Source organism: Psammomys obesus, unplaced genomic scaffold, assembly GCF_907164565.1.
Source record: "Psammomys obesus unplaced genomic scaffold, mPsaObe1.curated_primary_1811, whole genome shotgun sequence".
Lineage (NCBI taxonomy): Eukaryota > Metazoa > Chordata > Mammalia > Rodentia > Muridae > Psammomys > Psammomys obesus.
Window position 1 is genome coordinate 16127834 of NW_026592548.1, and position 21054 is coordinate 16148887.

General features: G+C 43.1%; 1 protein-coding gene across 2 annotated transcripts in view; it reads left to right on the plus strand.

Moving 5' to 3' along the window:
- The window catches only part of Hs2st1 (heparan sulfate 2-O-sulfotransferase 1), a 146867-nt gene that overhangs the window by 118473 nt on the left and 7340 nt on the right, over positions 1-21054 (plus strand). For both annotated transcript variants that reach the window (XM_055614338.1, XM_055614339.1), the window contains exons 3-6: positions 5049-5134; positions 11715-11853; positions 19538-19635; positions 20831-20988. In XM_055614338.1, the coding sequence (XP_055470313.1) occupies positions 5049-5134; positions 11715-11853; positions 19538-19635; positions 20831-20988 (481 nt within the window). The remainder of the gene's footprint in view (positions 1-5048; positions 5135-11714; positions 11854-19537; positions 19636-20830; positions 20989-21054) is intronic.

Consider the following 21054-nt stretch of genomic DNA (forward strand, 5'->3'; position numbering starts at 1 on the left):
GAATCAAGAGCACTTTGAGATTTTAGAGGTAAAAAATTATTTACTTGAGTGCTGGGAATCAAACCAAGGACATCATCTATGATAGGCAAGCACTTTGTGGTAGTTTGAATAGGTTTAGCCCCGGTTGACTCATGTGTTTGAATGTTTGGCTTATACATAGGGAGTGCACTATTACGAGGTGTGGCACTGTTAGAGGAAGTGTGTTGCTTTGGAGGTGGGCTTTGAGGTCAGATATGCTCAAGCTATGCCCAGTGTGGCACACAGTCCTGCTGCCTTCCAATCAGGATGTAGATCTTCAGCTCCCTTTTTAGCACCATGTCTGCCTGCACGCTGCCATGCTTCCCACCATGATGATAATGGGTTAAACCTCTGAAACTGTAAGCCAGCCCCAAATGAATGTTTTCTTTATAGCAGTTGTGGTCACAGCAGTGAAACCCAAGCTAAAATACACTCTTTATTTATCAGTGATCTATACTCCCAGTCCAGTGGTGAATCTTTGAATTTCTGAGAGAGTACCATAGTAATTAGCAAAATCTGAATATTTTAGTACCCAAGTTACACTGGTGTTGTTTTGATTTTTTCAGTGCTGCTATTGTACCCAGGGCTTTGCATGTGCTCGAAAGGGGTCTGTGGCTAAGCTATACCTTGAGTCTTCAAGAGATTGTGTTTGTCCTGTTTTCTTTCAAGTCCTTCTTGTTTGTTCTTCTGTTGAGGTTGTGTAAGTAGGAAAGGCTGGGGATAGGGCTGGTGCAAGAACAGAAAGGTTGTCTAGTGTCTGCAAGACTGATCCAATATACATCCCAAAACACAATACACACACACACACACACACACACACACACACACACACAGTTGCATAGGCAGATAGTTAAGTGATCTTAGTGTGGTTCTCAGTGTCTTTATAAAAGTAAAGGCTACAGGATTTTCTTGGTCTCTTCCACCTCTGGAATTCTGATTCTACTAATAAATTTAAGATTGGTTATAGCATAGCATTCATTCCTTTTTTTTCTGTTCTTTGCCTCTTAAAACTATTCTTACTCCAACTGGAAGTACTTAAATTTGAAATGCATCTAGTGTGCTTCAGGTGTTGCTGGAGATGGGGGAGGGAAGGTGAGTGACAGTAGCCAGGATTCACTTTTTCGGCCCCCCTCTATTTTATATACTGTAGTAGCTTATACATTTATCAAAAACCCTGCTGGATTTCAGTGTATTTTTCTGAAACAGTATGGGGATAACCTTGCCCAAGAATTTCTGTAGCCCTGAGGCCTTCATTCTTAGTGCCACAAAATAAGCCTCGTGTTAATAAAGTTAGGAGCTGGCTCCTAAGCCCACACCTTTTGAAACTACTTTATTGTAGTCTAGAGATGAGCAGTAACACTTAATGAAGGCTTATCAGAAAATGCAGAATTCCAAGTACTAACTACTTCAGACCTGCTGCATTAGAATCTGTCTCAACAGGAATGCTAGGTGGTTCATTTTGCACTTTCAAGTTTGAGAGGCCTAGCAGCAGCCTAACCCAGCCTCCTGGGCTTCCCCTCATGGAGAGAACACAAGTCGGATGTGTCATTCATCCACAGGTTGCTTCAGGTTCACATTGACCATCCTTACTTAGGCGTGTTGGGCAGAAAAGAGAGGATGCTTGGAGTGTATGTCTGGCTCCTATTTCCCTGAGTTCCTCATCACATTCTACTTCATATTTGTATGCTCTGGTCCTCTCTGACATTTTCTTTCTGCAGCAGCATTTCCTTAGAATTTCATGCAGCACCTTTTTCATTCCCCTCCTAAACAACCACATCCACATTACATCTCAGCTTCAACTCTGGGTGTGCCTTAAGCTCTGAAAATCACCACGTCTTTTCCTTCTCCTTCCCTCACCCCCATGTGTGTATGGATGCTCTGCCGGCTTATATGTCTATGCACCATGTGCCTGCTGAGGCCAGAGAAGGGTGTCAGATCCCTGGAACTGGGAGTCCAGGTGGTTGTGAGCTGCCATGTGATTGCTGAGAATCCAAACAGTTTCCTCTGGAAGAGCAGCCAGTGCTTTTAATCACTGAGCATCTCTCCAGCTCCTCTTTATTGCTGGTAGAAATACTGTAACTGACTTTCATAGGACACAACATAATTAACTCTAACAAGAACATTTTATGTAACCATGCAGTTGTCTTTACTGATCCAGGTTTTATATTATCTAATACTTTTTGCCATTTTATGTTTTTAATATAAAGAATGAATAGAAAAGAACACAGGACCCTCATACACATATATGTATGTATGTAGCTCTTAGTGTTACTGTCATTTACATCAGTGTATCAGTTAATAATGTGTCCCTTTAAAACTGTCCCAGGACTTGTTTTTCCTCAGTGGACACCCTCTGATATGTGACCTCATCCATCCTTTCCCTAATGCACGAGCAGGCCTTCTGTAGAAAGCAGTTGTCCTCAGTCAGTCCCCAAGGTCAGTGCTGTAACTTAGATCCATGTAACTTAGATCTAAACTGGAAGTTTAGACTCTATTTCCCGGACTGATGGTCTGCTTGCCTTCCCTCCATGTAGAGTAGGGAACTTGCCATCCCTGTGTGTGTATCTGGTCTCCAGAAGAGAGTCCTGACCACCGTTGCTGTCTATTGTACGGATTTGATTTCCTTTGAGGAACTGTATAGCTGCTGGCACTCAAACTCTTTTAAGTTAACCAATTTCGGTTTTTTTCTCAATTCCGTAAAAATCATTAATGTACACATACAGAATTTTCTTGTTAATTTTTTGTATACTTCCAATTCCAGTAAATTAAGAAGTATTTTGTGCCTTGAAAGTTGTCTCAGCAGCTAAGGGTGCATACTACTCTTGCCCTGGACCTCAGTTCAGTTCGTAGCATCCAACAGTCTAACCCCAGCTCCAGGAGAGCTGACGCTGTTAATGAACTCTGTGGACACCTGCAGACACACTCACATTACACAAGCCCACACACCAGTACATATACATACATACATAATTTTTTAAATGAAAAGAAAATTTTAGGTATTTGGATAGTTTAAATGTTTTATTTGAATGAGCTTATATATCCACTCTTTAAAATCTTATAATCATCTTGGAAGTTATATTAATTTGTTGAAGCATAAATAAAAATGAATGTCTTTTTAAAAAATGATTGCTTTTTTAATAATATGTCAGAGAAGAAAACATTTAATGTATAGAATGAGATGAGTGTGGTGGAACACAACTGTAGCCCCAGTCTTTGGGAGGTGGGAGCAGGAGGATCACGAACTTGAAGTCATCCTTGGATATGTGATGAGCTTGAGTCTAGCCAGGGTTTTATGAGATCCTGTTTTTTATATATATAAATATAAATATATATATATATTCACACACACACATTCAAAGAATTCCTTACATTGGATTGCGCTTTCCTGGGTTCAGTGTATATCGTTGATAGGGAGTGTAGTTGTCTGTATGCTAGCTAGTTTTAGGTCAACTTGATGTTGGCTCATCTGGGAAGCAATCTTAAGAAAATACCTCAGTAGGATTGGCCTGCAAGGAAGTCTGTGGGGCATTTTTTTGATTGATGACTGAAATATTCAAGCCTGCCCCTTTGCCGGCAGCCCCACCCTTGGGCAGGTGATCCAGGGGTGCATAAGAAAAGAAATGTGCAAGTCAAGAGGAGCAAGCCAGTAAGCAGCACTCTTCTGTGGCCTCTGCATCAGCTCCTGCCTTGTTGAGTTCTTATACTGACCTTTCTTGATAATGGACTGTAACATGGAAATGTCAGTGAAATAAACCCCTCTCTCCCTTAGTTGCTTATGGTCATGGTGTTTTAGCACAGCAATAGAAAGCCTAATTAAAACAGCAGGATCCTCTAGAGGAGCAGAATTGGTAGAATACCCATTCTACATTTACATACATATATATACACATGTGCTAAATGTGTGTATATGTATGTATAGTAAAAGGGATCAGGTTGGAGTGGATCAGTGTTTAAGAATTACTTGCTCCTCTTCAGATGACCTGAGTTTGGTTCGCAGCACCTGCCTTGAACAGCTCATGTCACCTATCTGGATTCCTGAGATCCAGCACCTTCTTACAGCTTCTGCATGTATATGCATAGAAACACACAGATACATGCACACACATCCATAAAGATAAAAAACCTTATAAAGGAGAGCAAGTATTAGACTGTCTTGTACGAGGCTGTCTGGGTAGTCCAACAATGGTATCTTCCTGGAGCTACTGAGAGTCCACAAGGCTGGGTACATCAGGAGTCTCAGTCTGAGTCTGAAGGTGGATTCCTAGAAAGCAATTCATCTCCAGTCCAAGTTCAAAGGCTGAAGAACCCAGGTTCTAAGGAGGCAGCATCAGTGAGGTGCAGGGGTGCAAGGCAAATCCCAGGCCGCCTCCTGCCTGGCTTCCACCCGAGGATGCTACCTGCATCCTGTGAGGATGGTCCTGCTGCAGATAAGCTCATCAAGAAAATCCCTTTCAGCTGTGCCGGAGGTTTATCTCTTAGTTGATTCTAACTTATCAAAGTTGGCAACCATGCTTTACCTTCATGGGGGTGAAATACAGCCCGCACCCTCCCACTACCTGATGCACACACACTTTGCTGCACTTGAGTGTGGTAAAGGAGTCTGTACAGATTGCACTAACTGCCCGCACTTCAGACCAGTCTTCCAGCTCTGTAGTTGTCAAAATGCTGGGGCTGGATCCTGTTCCCGAGTGGGGGTGTTTTGTTGTTGACAGTTACTGCTCTCATTCATTCATTCATTATTGCAGCTTACTCACTGTGTATCCCAGCTGTAGCCCTCTCTCTCGCCCCATCCCAGTACCACCCTCCCTCCCTCTTTTCCTCCTATACCCCTCCCTAGTCCACTGATAGGTTAGGTGAAGATCTCCTCCTCTTCCATCTATCAGGTCTCATCAGGACTGGCTGCGTTGTCTTCCTCTGCGGCCTGGCAAGGCTGCACCCCCTAGGGGGCGGTGATCAAAGAGCCAGCCACTGAGTTCATGTTACTGTTTTCTGTACAGTGCCAGTGAGGTAATGAGTATGTCCTCTTTTAGGTACGCTTTGTAAAGAATATAACCACCTGGAACGAGATGAAACCAGGCTTCTACCATGGACACATTTCTTATTTGGATTTTGCAAAGTAAGTAGCATCCAAAATAATGTACTAAAGAATACTTTGTATGTCATGAGCCTAAAAGAAAATGAGTTCCTTAAAAAGTAGTGGAATATACCATGCCACTTTTAGGCCTGTAATTTAAATATTCCTCCCAGTGCTTTACTGCCCTCTAGTGTTCAGAAATTGAATGACAGAATTCATGTTCTTTCCTGTTCTGTTAGGGACTATGTGACAGTTTCTCCCATAACTGGAGTACTCCGTGAGTGCTCAGGTGTTAAGGTAATCAGTCAGACCATGGCTCACCAGGTCACTAACTGAGAAAACAAAGAAACTCACTCAGTTTTTGATACCCTAATGTGCTTTTCCTTCAATTTTCTTTTACATTTGAAAGTCATGGTAATTTCGTCTTAATTCTCTTAAAGAAAAGTTTGAATGACTATAGAGTACAGTGTTCAAGCATTCTGTGGCCCCTCAAGAGTCCTTGCATCCTTAAGAAGTAAGCAGAAAATTGGTTAAAAGGAGGAGTCTAAACCTAGGATCAGTTTGAATGTTATCAGTGGAACACATGGTGCCATTACAGTAAAGGTCGAATCCGAGTGCTCTGCTAATAACACTGTTGACATCAGGGGCATCCAAAAATGTGGTCTAACTGCGGCACGCTCCACTCAGTGTTTTAAGTTGGCAGTTGTGTCTTACAGGGATATGCGCATCAGCTGTCAACGTGAAAAGGCATTCTGTGTAAACTTTACGATGAAAGTGCTGTCACTCAATCTAACTTTTTAAGCTTAAAAGAGAAAAAGAGCAAAAAGGTGTGTCACGGGATAGGATAACAGGAAATCTTAACTTCTCTGGAAATCATGTAATGAAAGAATTGTCCAGTTATTACATACATAAAGTGATACGTTCCTGAATCCCCTCATAATCCCTAAGATCTTCTAGTAAAATTGCAATTTTCAAGTTAAATGTACACTCTTCTATAAATAGTTCATATTGCAATATTGAAAGCATTTTATGGGCAGTTTTAAAATAAACTAGAAATTCTCTCTGCAGAGGCAATGAACCTGTTCATAAACTTTTACTCACGTACATCTTTTCCCTGAGGGCTGCGTTATGTTCCCATGACTGTTTGTTACCCTTTCACCTAAATGATTATTTTTTTCTCGGCATGCTCTGGTTTCTAATACTGTAGGTTTTCATTATTAAATTGTATATTGAATGCTTTTGCTTTGGGCACAGTCTTGTATGTAGAGCAATGCTCTGGTGTTTGCCGAGTGTGCTTGGACCTGAAATGGATAAATTTGTTTCTAAAGATAATCTTGTTGAAAACTGACAGCAGCACTGGGTTTGAATATTTTCACAGTGGCTCATTTTATTGAAAATAAGTAATGTGAAATTTTTAATAGACTAATTTTAAACAAATAGCTAAGCATAATTAAATATGCATTTTAATATATTCAGTCAAGAAAATTGTAGCTGTGACTGTTCCTTAGCTTGATAGTCATAGACTCCATGACCAAGGAAGTTGAAACATCATTTACCAATTTTAAAGTACTGTATTCTTCAAAACATATTAATTAATTAGTTAATTATTATTTATACAATGTTCTGTCTGCATGTGTTCCTGCAGGCCAGAAGAGGGCGCCAGATCTCATTATAGATGGCTATGAGCCACCATGTAGTTGCAGGGAATTGAATTCCGGACCTTTGGAGAACAACCAGTTCTTAACCTCTGGGCCATTTCTCCAGCCCTTCAAAACATATTATTGAGCTGAGAATGTGGCGTATATCTGTAATTTTATTTACCAAGGAAGCTGGTACAGGAAGATTATATGTTTGAAGCCAGCCCAGACAACTTAGTGCCATCCCATCTCACATTTTAAAATGAGGGTCTAGGAAGATGGCTCCAGAGGTAAAACTGCTTGCATCACAATTGTGAGGACCCAAGTTTGAAGCCATAGAACCCATGTAGAAACCAGGCCTGTAGCTCAAGCATCTGCAATCCCAGGGCTCCTATAGGGAGGAGGCCAGAGAAGGCAGAATGCCTGGAAGCTCACCAGCCAGCTAGCCTGCTGGCAGCAGCAGTAAAACCTCTTCTCAAAGGAGGTGGAAAGGAGGACTGATACACACGGTTGTCCTCTGACCCCCACACTATGATATATGTACCCCTGTGTTCACACACACAGCACATACACAAAACACATACTTTTTAATATAAAAACAAATAATGTTCTTTAGATGCGGCTTTGTAGTAGAATAGTCACTAGTTAGGACAGAAGTCCTGGGTTTTCTTAGTCCCTGTTACCATCCATCCCCCTCCCACACACACACATGCACTGTGGGGGGAGAACACTGTCTGCTTCTGCAGAGAACCTGGCTTCAGCTACCAGCACCCACATGGTGGCTCATGACCATTTGTAACTGAAGTTCCAAGGAGTCAATGCACAGACATTTATGCAGGCAAAACACCTTCCACATAAAATAAATAAGGTCTCCAAGAAGGACAGAGGAACAAGAACAAGCTCCTCTGCACTTGGCTGGAATAGTCCTCTGCTTGGTGGAGTTCGTTAAATTACTTGCCATTAGAGGAAAGGTGGTAAATTCATGGGGAGGGAGGGGCTGTGTTTAATTTTCCAGTTTATTTAACATATAACATAAGAATATGGGGAATGACAAATGAAAGACCCTTTCTATTTGGACTCACTTCTAAGAAGTGCACATTATGTTTAAAACATCTCAGTCAAGTCCTGGCTTTGTATTTTTTCTACAGTTTTAGAAATATCTTTTTACCTAGTAAAAATGTCTTTTTACCTAGTAGTTTTGATTATCTGTTCTGCTTTGCATCCTTTGTTTTAACCCCATCTGAGTTTTTAAAAAGCCTTTTACCTAGTTCTGCTTCTTCTGTAAGTGTTCAGCTGCTGTTTTTTTCTTAATGATTAACAGTTTTCAGAGTGTTTATCTATGGCAAATTAATGTCATTGATTTTAATATTGTCTATTTTTAAATTATATAGGTTGGTCATTTTCAAGGTGCCAGGATGGATATCAAATTGAATAATTTGCAGTCCTTGACTAATGAGTCCATTGAAACCCCCTTTCTAATGAGTTTATGCTCTGCTGAAAATTGAAAGTATTCATGTGAATGTCCCATATAAACTTAAGTTCTTTATTTATCAGTAGCATCTATTGGAGGAGTCATCCTAACAGATAACTGTCCTTGATACCACATTATCATCAGTGAGATCAGACGATGCCAACAGATTACTCACTCTTTGAAACTGAGCAAAGGCAGTCTGCCACTAGTCTGAACCATTTATGGCTAAGAGTCGCACATAAATATGTACATCACAAGATACAACTAATCCTAGCCAAACTTAAGCAGATTTAGTGGCTGACAGGATGGCTCAGGAGTTAAGGCACCTGTCAGCAAGCCTGATAAGTGGAGTTTCATTCCCAAGACCCACATGAGAGGAGAGAAGCTTTTCTTGCAAGCGAACACACACACAACAACTTTTTAACAAGATTGGTGCTTAGATCTACTATGTTGCAGAAGTCTCAAAATACAGCTTTCCCAGAGGTTGTCCGCGCTCTTACAGCCCCATCATCTCCTCACAGAGGTCTCACATAGCCCTTGTTTTTTAAGCAGCTCTTGGTTATTCCATCCAGGCCATGCGAGTGTCGTTGCAAAGATACAATCCTAGTGTTTGTTCCTTTAGGGAACCACATATCTGACATATCTTTTAGCAGGCATGCTGGTGAGTAGAGAGATATGTGGTAGAGATATGTGTGTTAGAAATAAACATACCCCTCTTTCCAGGAGGATCCCTCTCACCAGTCAGTAGTTTACAGATTTCTACCTTCCCCTCCTAGCTCTTTCAGGAACAGCTTCTTCTGACTGGCCAGGATTAAAGGAAGAGTCTCTAGGCCATGGAATTTGCTTCACTCCCCATAGAAGCTACGTGATAGCAGAAGTTAAACCAGCAAACATTGTTAGCCTTGTCTCTTACACAGCTGCACTGTGACCCATATGCCCATTTCCTGTGCTGCTGCCTTGCCTCCAGCCCTGTATGCCTATGTAACCCTTCTGCAACTACAGGTAATAGTTCATTCCTATTCACAGATTATCTCATTAAAGTCCTGTTTCGTACATAACAAATGCCACCCAGAGAGAGTGTTGACAGACGTTGTACATGTGTCAGGCAGAAGTTTGTAATGTACCGTGTCCTATTTGCTGCCTCCTGGCCCATGTGTCCAGGACCAAGGAGACAAGGAAAAGCACAGACATTCTAGAGAGTTCTGGAGAGCAATAAGGGCCTGGGTCACAGTAAGGCAGCAGCCAATGGAAAGAACAGGAGTTTCCAGGAAAGGCAGTCTAAACACCATTGTGCCCTGTGCTTTCCCTCCTTGCAACCTCTATTCCGTGACTGTCTCTTTAAGCTGAAGTGGTTCCTATGGATTCCCAGTGCCTCCCTGCTGAGTGTTCTCCCACAGAACAGTGGAAGTGGCTAGTTCCCAGTCTGTCCACGCTAGCTAATTAATAGCTGACACCTGTGTGCTTAGTGGGGCGCTCAACACTTGTGAGAAAGGCCCAGACAAAGGGAAAACAGCTGCAGCCTCCTTGTAGCCTCCACTGGTCCTCATGTCATGGTACTTGCTGTGTCTCTGCAACATTGCTGTTTGCTCTTTAATTGTTGCTGGTTTCTGGATGCTCAGAAGACTCCGTGCAGCTGGGGGCGAGCATTAGCAAGACACACTCAGAGTTGATTTTACCTGAGACCAAAAGCTCATGGGCACTGCAGGTGTCTGATGAAGGCAGACAGCGCTGCATGCAGTGGTCATCAGGGCCACACAAGTGTGTCACAGCCCTCATTCTGAATCAGTAGCCAGTCACCTCTGAAAAGATGAGTCATTGCGCTTGTCTGCTGAACCCCTCCAGTGGCCCACCATGTGACTCGTGAAAATGAATGCTTAGCGTCATCTGCAGAGCCCTCATGCTCACACTCCCCAAGGCTCCGAATGCCTCTGCTGTCATTCCATTACTATCCCTGAGCCTGTGGCCATATTATTATTTCTCCAAACAGCTGGCACTAGAAACTTCAAGACCTTCACCCTTTGAGGTTCCCTCTTCCCAGAATGCTTTTCCTCACAGGTCTGTGTGTGTCCCTTTCATATGTAACATCAGTGATGGCTTGGTGGAGAGCGGTTTTGAACTGTGTTCTCTGTCACATCCCTGTCGAGGCCCTGGCTTTCGCTGAAGTACTGTTCTCGGTACTTTACCATCTGAGCTCACTAATACATACTGTTCTTTGCCACCAGTAAAATGTCAACTCCAGAAAAACAAGGTCTCTTCTTTCTTTGTTCTTCCCTCTCCCCATCTGCTGTATTTGCATAGTCTAGATTACTCCCTGCCGTGGTTTTGGTACAATGGGGAGGTGGAATATTAAAAAGACCCAACCTTTGTAGTAGGATGAGTAGGGTGGTGGACGTGGGAAGGCAGGCCTGGCCATAGCGGGAAGTGCGGCTTCTGCTTTGAGTAGAACTGAAGAAAACAGTAACTAAAGCGGCACCCAAAATGTAAGAAGCACCAGTGTGAGATAACCAACAGGGATATCGGGGATAGGGTTGTCACCATTGTTGTTTTTGAGGTACTGGGGATGCAGCCTAGGACCCTGAACATGCTAGTCAGGCTATTCCCCAAATCCCAGAAGTTTAGGTTTGATTTGGGCTGTTAATGAGGATTATTTCTGGTTTCTGAAGAGCAGATGATCTCACATGGTGTTTGGGAAAACCAGTCGAGAACTAGTATGTGAGGTAAAGCAGAACTAGAAACTGACACAGAAACCCACTAGCATATTGCATCATGTGTTGGTAAAGAATATCTGGGTGCTGGAGAGGTCAGTTCCCTTTCATGGGGTTTGTTAATGGTTGTGTAAGAACGCTGGGCAGATGCCCTGGGAATCTGGGTGTAGTGCATGCCGCTTCAGGCATGGGGGCACCTGTCAGCTTCGACAGATTACATGGTGGGAGGACCGCCGTATAGGCCTGTACAGGTCAGGTCCAGCAAATGTGGCCCTGTAGGATGCCACTCATGAGTTTTAAAGGCTGCGTGGGATTAAACGTGTCACAGTGTGCCCGTTGATGGGGAGGGACATGTGTCAGTGTCTGAGGGCCACACAGGAGCCCTGGATAAGATAATAGATCGACTGGCTGGGATCTGGTCTCAGGGCCTCCCTATGCAGTCTTGTAAACATCAGCTGTGTGGCTGCTTAAACTCTTCAGTAAACAGCCACTGAGGCAGAGAGTGGGTGGACAAGGCCTGCCAGACCCACATCTGCAGAACCTCTCCTGCCTCCAGCCCCTCAGGACAGACTGCCTCCTTACTCCTTGAGGCCATCGGTAGTGATTCTCCATTGTGCTTGAGTTATTTGTTTGCTTATTGAGTCCTAACTATGAAATATTTTCCAGTCTTCACATACTCAGTTTTGTTTTAATTAATTCAGTTTATTACTTCCACATACCGCCAGTACTTGAGACTTCTGCATATAGTTTCAAGGCATGCCTGAACTAATGAAAATGCCCACCTCATCGCTGGAATTCTGCTGTTTCAGATTCGGTGTGAAGAAGAAGCCGATTTATATTAACGTCATCAGGGACCCTATCGAGAGGCTAGTTTCCTACTATTACTTTCTGAGGTTTGGAGATGATTACAGACCAGGATTGAGGAGACGGAAACAAGGAGACAAAAAGGTAATGTGCTTGCTCTTAACCGTAAGTTCACTCCTTGTTCAGTGCTGACGTGTGGAAGTCGCTCAGTGCGGTACAGAAGCAACGGTGAGTAGCACAGCTGCTGTCCTAGAAAACGGATACTTCCGTGACTGCACATGTTTGCGGTATTACGGTCCTGCTGTCTGACTGACCGTTCTCGCTGCCGGTCAAAATGCACAGCAGAAACAGCTTAAGGAAAAGAGTGTTGATTTCAGTTCACGCTTTGAAGCTGTCCATAGGGTAGGGAGGCGTGTTGAGGGAGGGACGGGCAGCTGTCCTGCAGCCACAGGAGGCAGACACTGACGAGTGCTGTGCTCAACTTAATCCCTTCTTTTTCTAGTCAGTGCAGGGCACACGGTGTAAGCACACGTGCTCATACACCCATACACACATGCTCACGCATGCACACATGCTAGCTTGATACAAGTGTTCAGTTATAGTCCCCTAGGAATGCCTTCGCAAAATCAAAACTTTGTCTCCCGGATGATTCTAAGCTGATACTCAGTATTAACCATTACACCTGCTTTCTAAGATGTCATTATCAATAATTCTGTTTTCATATATTGGTTCTTCGTCTTAATGATGGCAATCTGCGTTTACTTGTAATCATCAGTTTGTGAAAACTGTTTTGCTCAGGCAGCTTCAGGCAAGAAGAGAGTCCTGGGTAAAGCAAGTGTCTTAGGTTCAGACTTGGGTTGTCTGTAGCATCTCTTGCACGTCATCAGAGTCATGCTCTCAGAACCACACCGGTGTTGTTCTTGCCAGTGGAAACACCTTTATAAGTTTCATTGCTCAGACATTCCCCAAGGCAGGGCCAGAGAGATGGCTTAGCCAGTGAGCATGCTTGCAGCCAGGCCTTGGAACCTGAGTTCAAGTTCTGGGACCCATGTGGTAGAAGGACAGAACTGACCACTTGCTGTGGCACTCGCACACACGCACGAACGCGCGCACGCGCGCACACACACACACACACACGCACGCATGCACGGGTGCACACACACAAACACCCCTCACACTCCCACAATCAATCAATAAATAGAAATGTATTTAATTACCCAAAGCTTAGGAGACACACTGTAATATGATCTTAAACCTATGTGCCTCTAAAGCTTAATCACCCCATGTGCCAGCCAGTATTTCAGCCACACAAAACGCAAATGTCCTTGGAACTCATTATCTTGTCATAGTTTCTGCACACATGCTGTCCCTCATGTTTAGAGTGCTTTTTCTTCTCTTTAAAAAGCCCTTTGTTTACATTTAAGATTGAACTTTAACATTACCTCTGCCATGGAGTTGTCTCCGTTGCTCCCATGCTTAGTCACTTCATTCAGAGCTGTTTTAAAGCGTGTACTTTATGTCATTTGCATTCTGTGTATGTGTCATGTCCCCCAAATGTGGTGAGTTTCCAGAACCATGTATTTGGTTCATCTTCGAAACCCCAGCACTGAGCACAGCACTTGGTTAACTTGTGAATTAACAAGTAGCCAGATGTGTGCATTGTACACATATTAAAGTGTTCCAAAGTTTTGCGTCTGGGCAGCTGGCACGTGTGACAACCAGGGTACAACATTTTTTCTGAGTCCAGTGTTATTCATCGATACATGAAAATAAAGGACCCAGGTCTAGAGAGGTGGCTCAGTGGTAAGACACTTTCTGCCCTTGTGGAGGACCCCAATTTGGTTCCCAGAACCTATGCTGCATAGCTCACCACTGTGTGTAATATCAGCTCTCCTGAGCAGCCCTCCTGAGTTCAGCACAGAATGGAGGTCCCCTTTCTCAGTAGGGGCCTTCTTTCTCCCTGCCTGAATTCCATCTGTAGTGTCTCCAAGCACAACCCTCACCCCTGAGGGAAGTCAGGGTAACCCATGGTCAAAATTCTGGTTCAACTTTCTCCTGCCTGGCATTTACCTGGAATTCCTGGAATGTAAATAAAGCATTCCTAGCACCTTAAGAGCCAGCCAGTGGTGTACACCTACTCTGGGAACCGTCCACCCACTCCCCAAGAACCCGGAATGAAGTTGGGCAGTCTCACTGAAGCTGGTCCCAGTTAGTTATTCCTTCAAACAGCTGTCTTAAACCCTTTCCCATCCCTACCCCAGTCTCTGCTCCCCTTTCCCCTGTGGAAGGGTGAATACCCCAGGGATCATCACAGGACCCCAGAGAACTTTTGTTTATGTAGCCAACTATTAGTATTTACCAATATGAATAAATTTCAGTTTTCATAGAAAATTTTAGCTTGGTTTATTTTATTTGGGGAGGGGGAGTGCCACAGAGCACATGTGTGGCAGGACAGCTTGTGGGAGTTGGTTCTCTCTCCATGTGGGCTCCAGGGATCAGACTTAGGTCATCAGTCTTGGGGCAAGCACTTTTACCTGCCCAGCTTCTCACTAGCCAAGGAGCTTTTCTAAAGGCTAATCTCAGAAAACCTGATTAATGTTAACAGATACTGTTGTGATGTAAAGAGAACACAGAAAAACTTTTTTTACAAAAACAAAGAGTGGCACCATTTTACATTTCAGAAAATATTAGTGTCTAGTTTAATAAAGATAGCCTGGTTTTCATATTTTTAAAATTCAGTCCATTCAGTTGTACCTTTTTAGTTAAAGTCTATAAAGAAAATCCAGCTTTATGCAGACATATAATTAAGAAAGAGAATTTTACTAGCTTTTCCCAAAAATTGAGGCTATTTTTTAATACTATACTGAATTTGACAAATGGAAGATGGAAGTGTAGAATATGGAAACATAGTGAAATTTTATAAATTAAAATCATTGATACATTTGGAACTAGTCTTTTAGTCAGGCAGTTTTCAGACATCCTTCACTGTTCATATAGCATAACACAGGGCTCTGGGGGCTTAATGCATTTGATTATACAGTATCAAAAATTCACATTCATTAACCCTACCATAGACATTATCAACAACAGCTTGTAGGTGCTGGTAAACTCTAGGCTTATGGTAGCAAGTACAAGTTTCCAAAAATGCATTTTCTCACTTGGAAGCTTAACTCTTTGTTAGCTACCATAGAATCCTCAGCAGCAGTTCTGATACTGTCTGAGAATAGTCAGTGTCCTGGGTACTGTGTGTTGGATTGTGGCCTCTACTTAGTAGCATCATCCACATCTCAGAGAAGAGCTTAGCATGTCTCTAAGCTTGGCCAGTGCCCTCCTAGAATGGCCAGTGCCACCAGAGACCAGAACCACTCAAGGTGAGGACCACACACTGATCAACACTCTTGGTTATTTTCTTTCAAGTAACACAGTTGACTCCTTTTAAGAAAACATCAACAAATACCCAAGTAGAGTACCATTAATTCTCAGTTGTTTTCAGCAAAGCCTTCATGCGGCTTCCAAACATCTGACACCGCTATTTCTCACCATGTATGATTTCAACTTGGCATTGTCCTCATAGCACCATATCTGCCTGCGTGCTACCATGCTTCCCACCATTACAAAAACTGTAAGCCAGATCCAATGAAATGTCTTCGATTATAAGAGTTGGTTTGGACACGTTGCCTCTCCACAGCAATTCTAACTAAGATAGCTGTTAAATACTTTGTTATTTATTTTTCCAGTAGAACACCAAGGGGATGATAGTTATAAGAAGAGCAAATGTCTATATATTATAACAAAAATCCAAAGAAAACTGGGTTTGATTTTAAAAGAGTAAATGAAATGAGCAGTGAAGACTGCTTTAGATTTTCTCCATGGGGAGACCCTTGAGGACCTCAGAGAAAGAGGTTTAAGTGGAATCCAGCTGGTTGGAGGGTAATTGAGAAGTGAAGTGGAAACTGAAGTAAGATGCTCCTAAGATAGAAGTCTGGTGTTGAAAGGAACTTAGATGGCAGATACCTGGTCATATTCCTGCACCTGAAGAACAAAAGGTGAAGGGTTCAAGAACCTGGAGTGGGACAAGGAACCTCGGGATGGTGCATGATCTCAAGAAGGGGTTAAAATGGCGTTCAGAGAAGGAGGGAATGCCTCTGTAGGATGGGAGCAGAAATGGTGCACCATAAATTCATTTAGAAATTCTATTGCAGTTAAGACCAGAAATGGTTGTGTGCAACCATATTTTTTTTATTCATAGATTGTTGTGTTGTTGCTATTTTGCCCAACATCTTCCTCCCTAGTGGCCCTTTTGGGATTAAGCTGACAGGTAAGGAACATTTGCCCAAAAAGATTAGAAGGTGTCTTAGTTAGGGTTTCTGTTGCTGTGATAAAAGACTGACCAAAAGCAACTTGGAGAAGAAGGTTCATCTTACAGTTGGCAGTCCATTATCCTGGAAAGTTATAGGACAGAATCGAGGCAGGGCAGGAACTGAAGCAGAGGCCATGGAGAGGTACTGTTTACTGGCTTGTTCCTCATGGCTTACTCAGCCTGCTTTCTGATAAAAGCCAGGACCACCAGCCCAGGGCTGCACCGTCTGTAGTGAAGTGTCCTCTCCCACATTAATCATCAGCCAGGAAAATGTACCACAGACTTGCTCACAGGCCATCCAGGAGAGCATTTTCTCTGTTGAGGTTCCCTCTACCCAAAAGACTCTAGCTTATGTCAAATTGACACAAAACTAGCCAGCACAGAGGATAAAACCCAACCTATTATTCCACATTTGGTGGGTCAATTACATCAGATGCTATAAAGCAGCTAAAACAAACAATTCAGGTAAAATTCTCAAATAGAAGTGTTGTGTGGGATGTGTTTGTGTCTAATTTTGTTTGTTTGTTTGTTTGTTTGTTTGTTTTGAGACAGGGTCTTACTATGTAGCCTCACTACGTAGATCAAACTAGCCTGAAACTCACAGAGATCCACTTGCCTCTGCCTCCTTAGTGCTGGGATTAAAGGTGTGTGTCACTACACCCAGCTGAATTTTTAAAAATTTATTATTGTTTTGCTTGTTTTTGTTTTGTTTTGATGTTTTGGCAGGGTCCTCTGTAGCTAAGGCTAGCATCAGACTCAGCTGTGTAGCCCTAAGGATGATCTTGAACTTCCAGCCTCCAACCTCCCAAATGCTTGGGTTACATGCATGCATTTAGCACTCCTGGCAAGATGTAGACTCTGGAGGTCGCTTTGGGGCTCACTGTCCCCCAAGTGTCCAGTGCCCTCATATGTTGCTGCTCTACTGTTCTTCAGGAGGATTTCAGTGGCTTGTTGAATTCAAGCCGCTATCTCATCAGGTTTGTAGTCCATTGGGAAAAAGGAAGGGAGAGCAAGTAGTTTCCTTCTAAGCAAGTGACCCAGAAGTTGCCCATGTTTCTTCTGCCTCTGTCCAGTGACTGTATGGGCGATGACTGAATGGCCACTCAGAATCCCTGCAAGAGAGACTCACAGTCTGACCTATAGAACATTTGGTTAGGGAGGCAGCTTTAGTCTGCCTGAGTCAGGTCGCAGATTTAAAACTACTGCCTAAAAACAGAATTGAAGATCTAAATTTTCTTTGCCTGAAGGACTAAAATACTTGAAGAACACAGGAACCAGGAGTTTGCTAATTAAAGAATTGAGTTAAAATAGCCATCCGGTATGATTATTCAGTTTTAATTTAAATAGTATGCATGAAATCCCCAGAGTTGTCTGCATGTAGTCTGCATCGTCTACATAGTAATTTTATGGAAAATGTTAATATTGCAGTCTCCTAATAGGCTACTTTCTTATACTTAAGCCAACCTTTGTATTGTCTTTGACTGTCTCACACACACAACCATGTGTACACATGGAATAGTAGTGGACATGGTGAGTTTCTATAGTAACGTACTCATCTTCTGTCCTGTTCTGACCGGTAGAAGCATGAAGAAGCAGAGTCTTTGTACTGAGCTACAGGGATCATGCATGAGCGAGGGCCTATTAGAGACAGGCATGGAATCAGAAACTTTCTGACCCGGTACTCTTCATTCCTTGAACTATAGTATTTCATGAAAATTGGGCTATAATAGCAATAAGCAGAGACATAACATTTATTGCTTGCTTGCTTTTCTTTTTTCTTTTTTTTTTTTTTTCCTTTTTTCTTTTTAAAGCCACTTCTTAAAGGTTGGCTTCAGGCAGAAAATCTAAATCAGACAGTTACTGTAACAGAATACCCTGACAAAAGCAACTTGAGAGAGAAAGGTTACTTGATTCATAGTTCCAGGGGAGTCAGACTGGGCAGGAACTTGAAGCAGCTACTTGTGTTGTTTGTCCAGCTGACTGCAGAGAACAGTTAACTAATGCACCCATGTTTTCAGTTCACTTTCTCTATGTTCAATACATACTTCTTATTTTCCCCCTTCCCTTTCCTCCCTCCAGACTGTACCTGCCCCTCCCCTTCAGTACAGTTCTCAGGTCCTCTTACCTCTGTTGAACAACCAAGATCAGATCCCCATCAGCATAGCCACAGGCCAAAACCAATTTAAACACGCCTCACGCCCAACACTTGGGAGGCAGAAACAGGCAGAGCTCTGTGAATTCAAGGACTCTCTGGTCTACATAGGGAGATTCTGTCTTTAAAGAAAAAAACAAAACAAACAAAACCCTCATCCTCACACAGAGCATCTAGGGAAATGCCTAAGTGACGTGATGGCAAAGGGCAGCACTACACTTATGTAAAGAGAATTCAGGGAAACACAGAGTAGCTACCTCATCTGTGCAATGAAAAAAGAGACCTTGTCTCCAAGTTCACCCAGCGATGCTGAATCAAAGTCTTTGCAGCAGCAACATTTAACATACCAGTTCTGTCCATGCAGTGTGTTCGAAATGGTATGCACGTAGCGTGATCTTCTCAAGCTCTATCCATAGCTGAGGAGCAAGAACATGTTAAAAAAAAGTACATGAAGCCTGTTATGGAGATATGCAGATGAGGGTGCCCCTTCCTGAGAGCTGGCTATTAGCAAGGCAGTGTATACAGCTCAAAAGAGGGTAAGTAAATGACTTTCAGCCAGAGGCGGAGCTGGAAGGCTGGCCCTCATGGAACCTTGATTGGTAGAATCAATCTACCGAGGAAGAACATTCTAGCAAAGATACAGAGATTTGGGGTGCCATAATACATAGAAGAACCTGTGGAACAGACTGATGTGGTGAGGACAGATGCTATGGCAAAAATAAGCAGACAAGCGTGTTGAGCACACCAGGCAGGGCAGTGAGTGGGGCCTCATTGGTCTTTCTCACGACATCGGAAAGGACACTGCAACAGGATGGATGCATGGATGGTTGAGAGCCACCATGTGGGTGCTGGGAAGTGAGTGCAGGTTCTATGCAAGAGCAAGCACTGTTAACCACTGAGCCAGCTCTCCAGCCCTCACTTACCTTATCCCGCCTACTTGCACCTATGTACTTCCTAACTTGTTAAAGTTTTGGGAGCTGGAGAGGAGTCAGTGGGTAAAACACTTTCATACAAGTGTGAGGACGTGAGTTCAGCTCCCTAGAACACATGTAAAGCTGAGCACAGTAGTGCACACCTGTGCTCAGTGACCTGTGGTGAGCTGGCGACTGAAGACAAGGAATTCCGCCATCTTGTGGCCAGGTGGCCTGACATCCTCAGCAGTGAATAAAAGTCCCCATAAGGCAAGGACTGACAGCCAGGGCTGCTCTGACCTTCGTGCACACACCACGGTATGTGCACACAAGCACTTACAAGCACACATACATACAGAAAGAAAAGCCTCTTTTAACTTGATCATGCTCTTGTCTTCACTGCAGACCTTCGATGAATGTGTGGCAGAAGGCGGCTCCGACTGTGCCCCAGAGAAGCTCTGGCTGCAGATCCCCTTCTTCTGTGGCCACAGCTCCGAATGCTGGTAGGGAAGTAAACTGAGCTTAGGTGGTCATCTTACTTATCTCCGTACTCACAGCGCATGAGCAGGGGTGTGGTAGGCAGGACTAAACAGAGAATTTCAGTCTGCATTACACATAATGTGTAAATACCTAGATCTGGTTTCATTTAAATGTTCTGGAAAGATTCATTGTATATATGCCCTCACAATGGGTTTAATCAAATGCAGTTATTGTTGGTTTTGGGATTTGTATTTTTGGGCCTTTTTTGTTTTGGAGGTTTTGTTGTTGTTTGTTTATTTGGGGGAGTGTTGGATTTTTTTGTTTGTTGTGTTGTTGTTTTGAGATAGAATCTCTTTTAGCCCAGGCTGCCCTGGAACTCTTCTTGATTCTCTTGTCTTTACCTCCCAAGTGTCCAGATAACAGGTATATAGTACCACAGCCAGTTTTTTGGTTTGTGGTTTTGACTTTGTTCTAATAGTTGAGAAAGGGCTTGTGAGATGGCTCAGCTGTTAAAAGCTACCCTCACAACCAAAAATGTAATAGTAGAGAAAACAAAGGGAAGTCACCACTGCTGGGATCACATTGGCACTTAAAATGCAGAGCAAGAGCTAAGCATAAAGAATGTTGGTGCTAATTAGATCCCAGAAGTCTAGTCTATTTGGGGTGAAACCTGTGAACAGCATTAGCTGACACTATAAACAAAAGATTTTTAGTAGAGCCTTTTCTTACCTATTTTTTCTGTTTCTCGGGATTTTAGGAAACACTAAAAGCTTATGGGAAAAAAAGAAAAAAATGTTTACTAATAAACACTAAGCACAAAGTAGTTCTACTTTACCAAGGGGGCAATCAGAATGAACAAAGTTTTAAAGTAGTTTTAAAACATTGAATGCACACGAAGTCAAATAAGAGAACATAAGACACAGACGTGTGTATTTAAAACTGTTCTTCAAGTTTGCTCATCTCAAGAACCCTTTAGTAGAGCCTACGGAACTGCTGGGAGCGGAAGCTGGAAGTGAAGTAAAGGAAGTTAGATGCCGGCACACCTCCCGGAGATGCCGCGGTAGGCGTGTTAATGGTGGTGCTGCGACTGTGGTGCAAGCATGCAGGTCCGCACATATGTGTGCCTACCTGTTTTCTCCATAACACGGGGCAGCAGAAGCATGAAAACACTTAGCAGGTTTCACAACAGAGTTTCTGATTCCTTTTCTGTGTTTTCAGGAATGTGGGGAGCAGATGGGCTATGGATCAAGCTAAGTACAACCTAATTAATGAGTACTTCCTGGTGGGGGTTACCGAAGAGCTTGAAGACTTCATCATGTTACTGGAGGCAGCTTTGCCCCGGTTTTTCAGGGGTGCTACAGACCTCTACCGAACAGGTATGTACATGACAGATTTCTTTCTAAAACCGTCCCTAACTTTTGCTTGTTTGTTTGGGAGTTGAG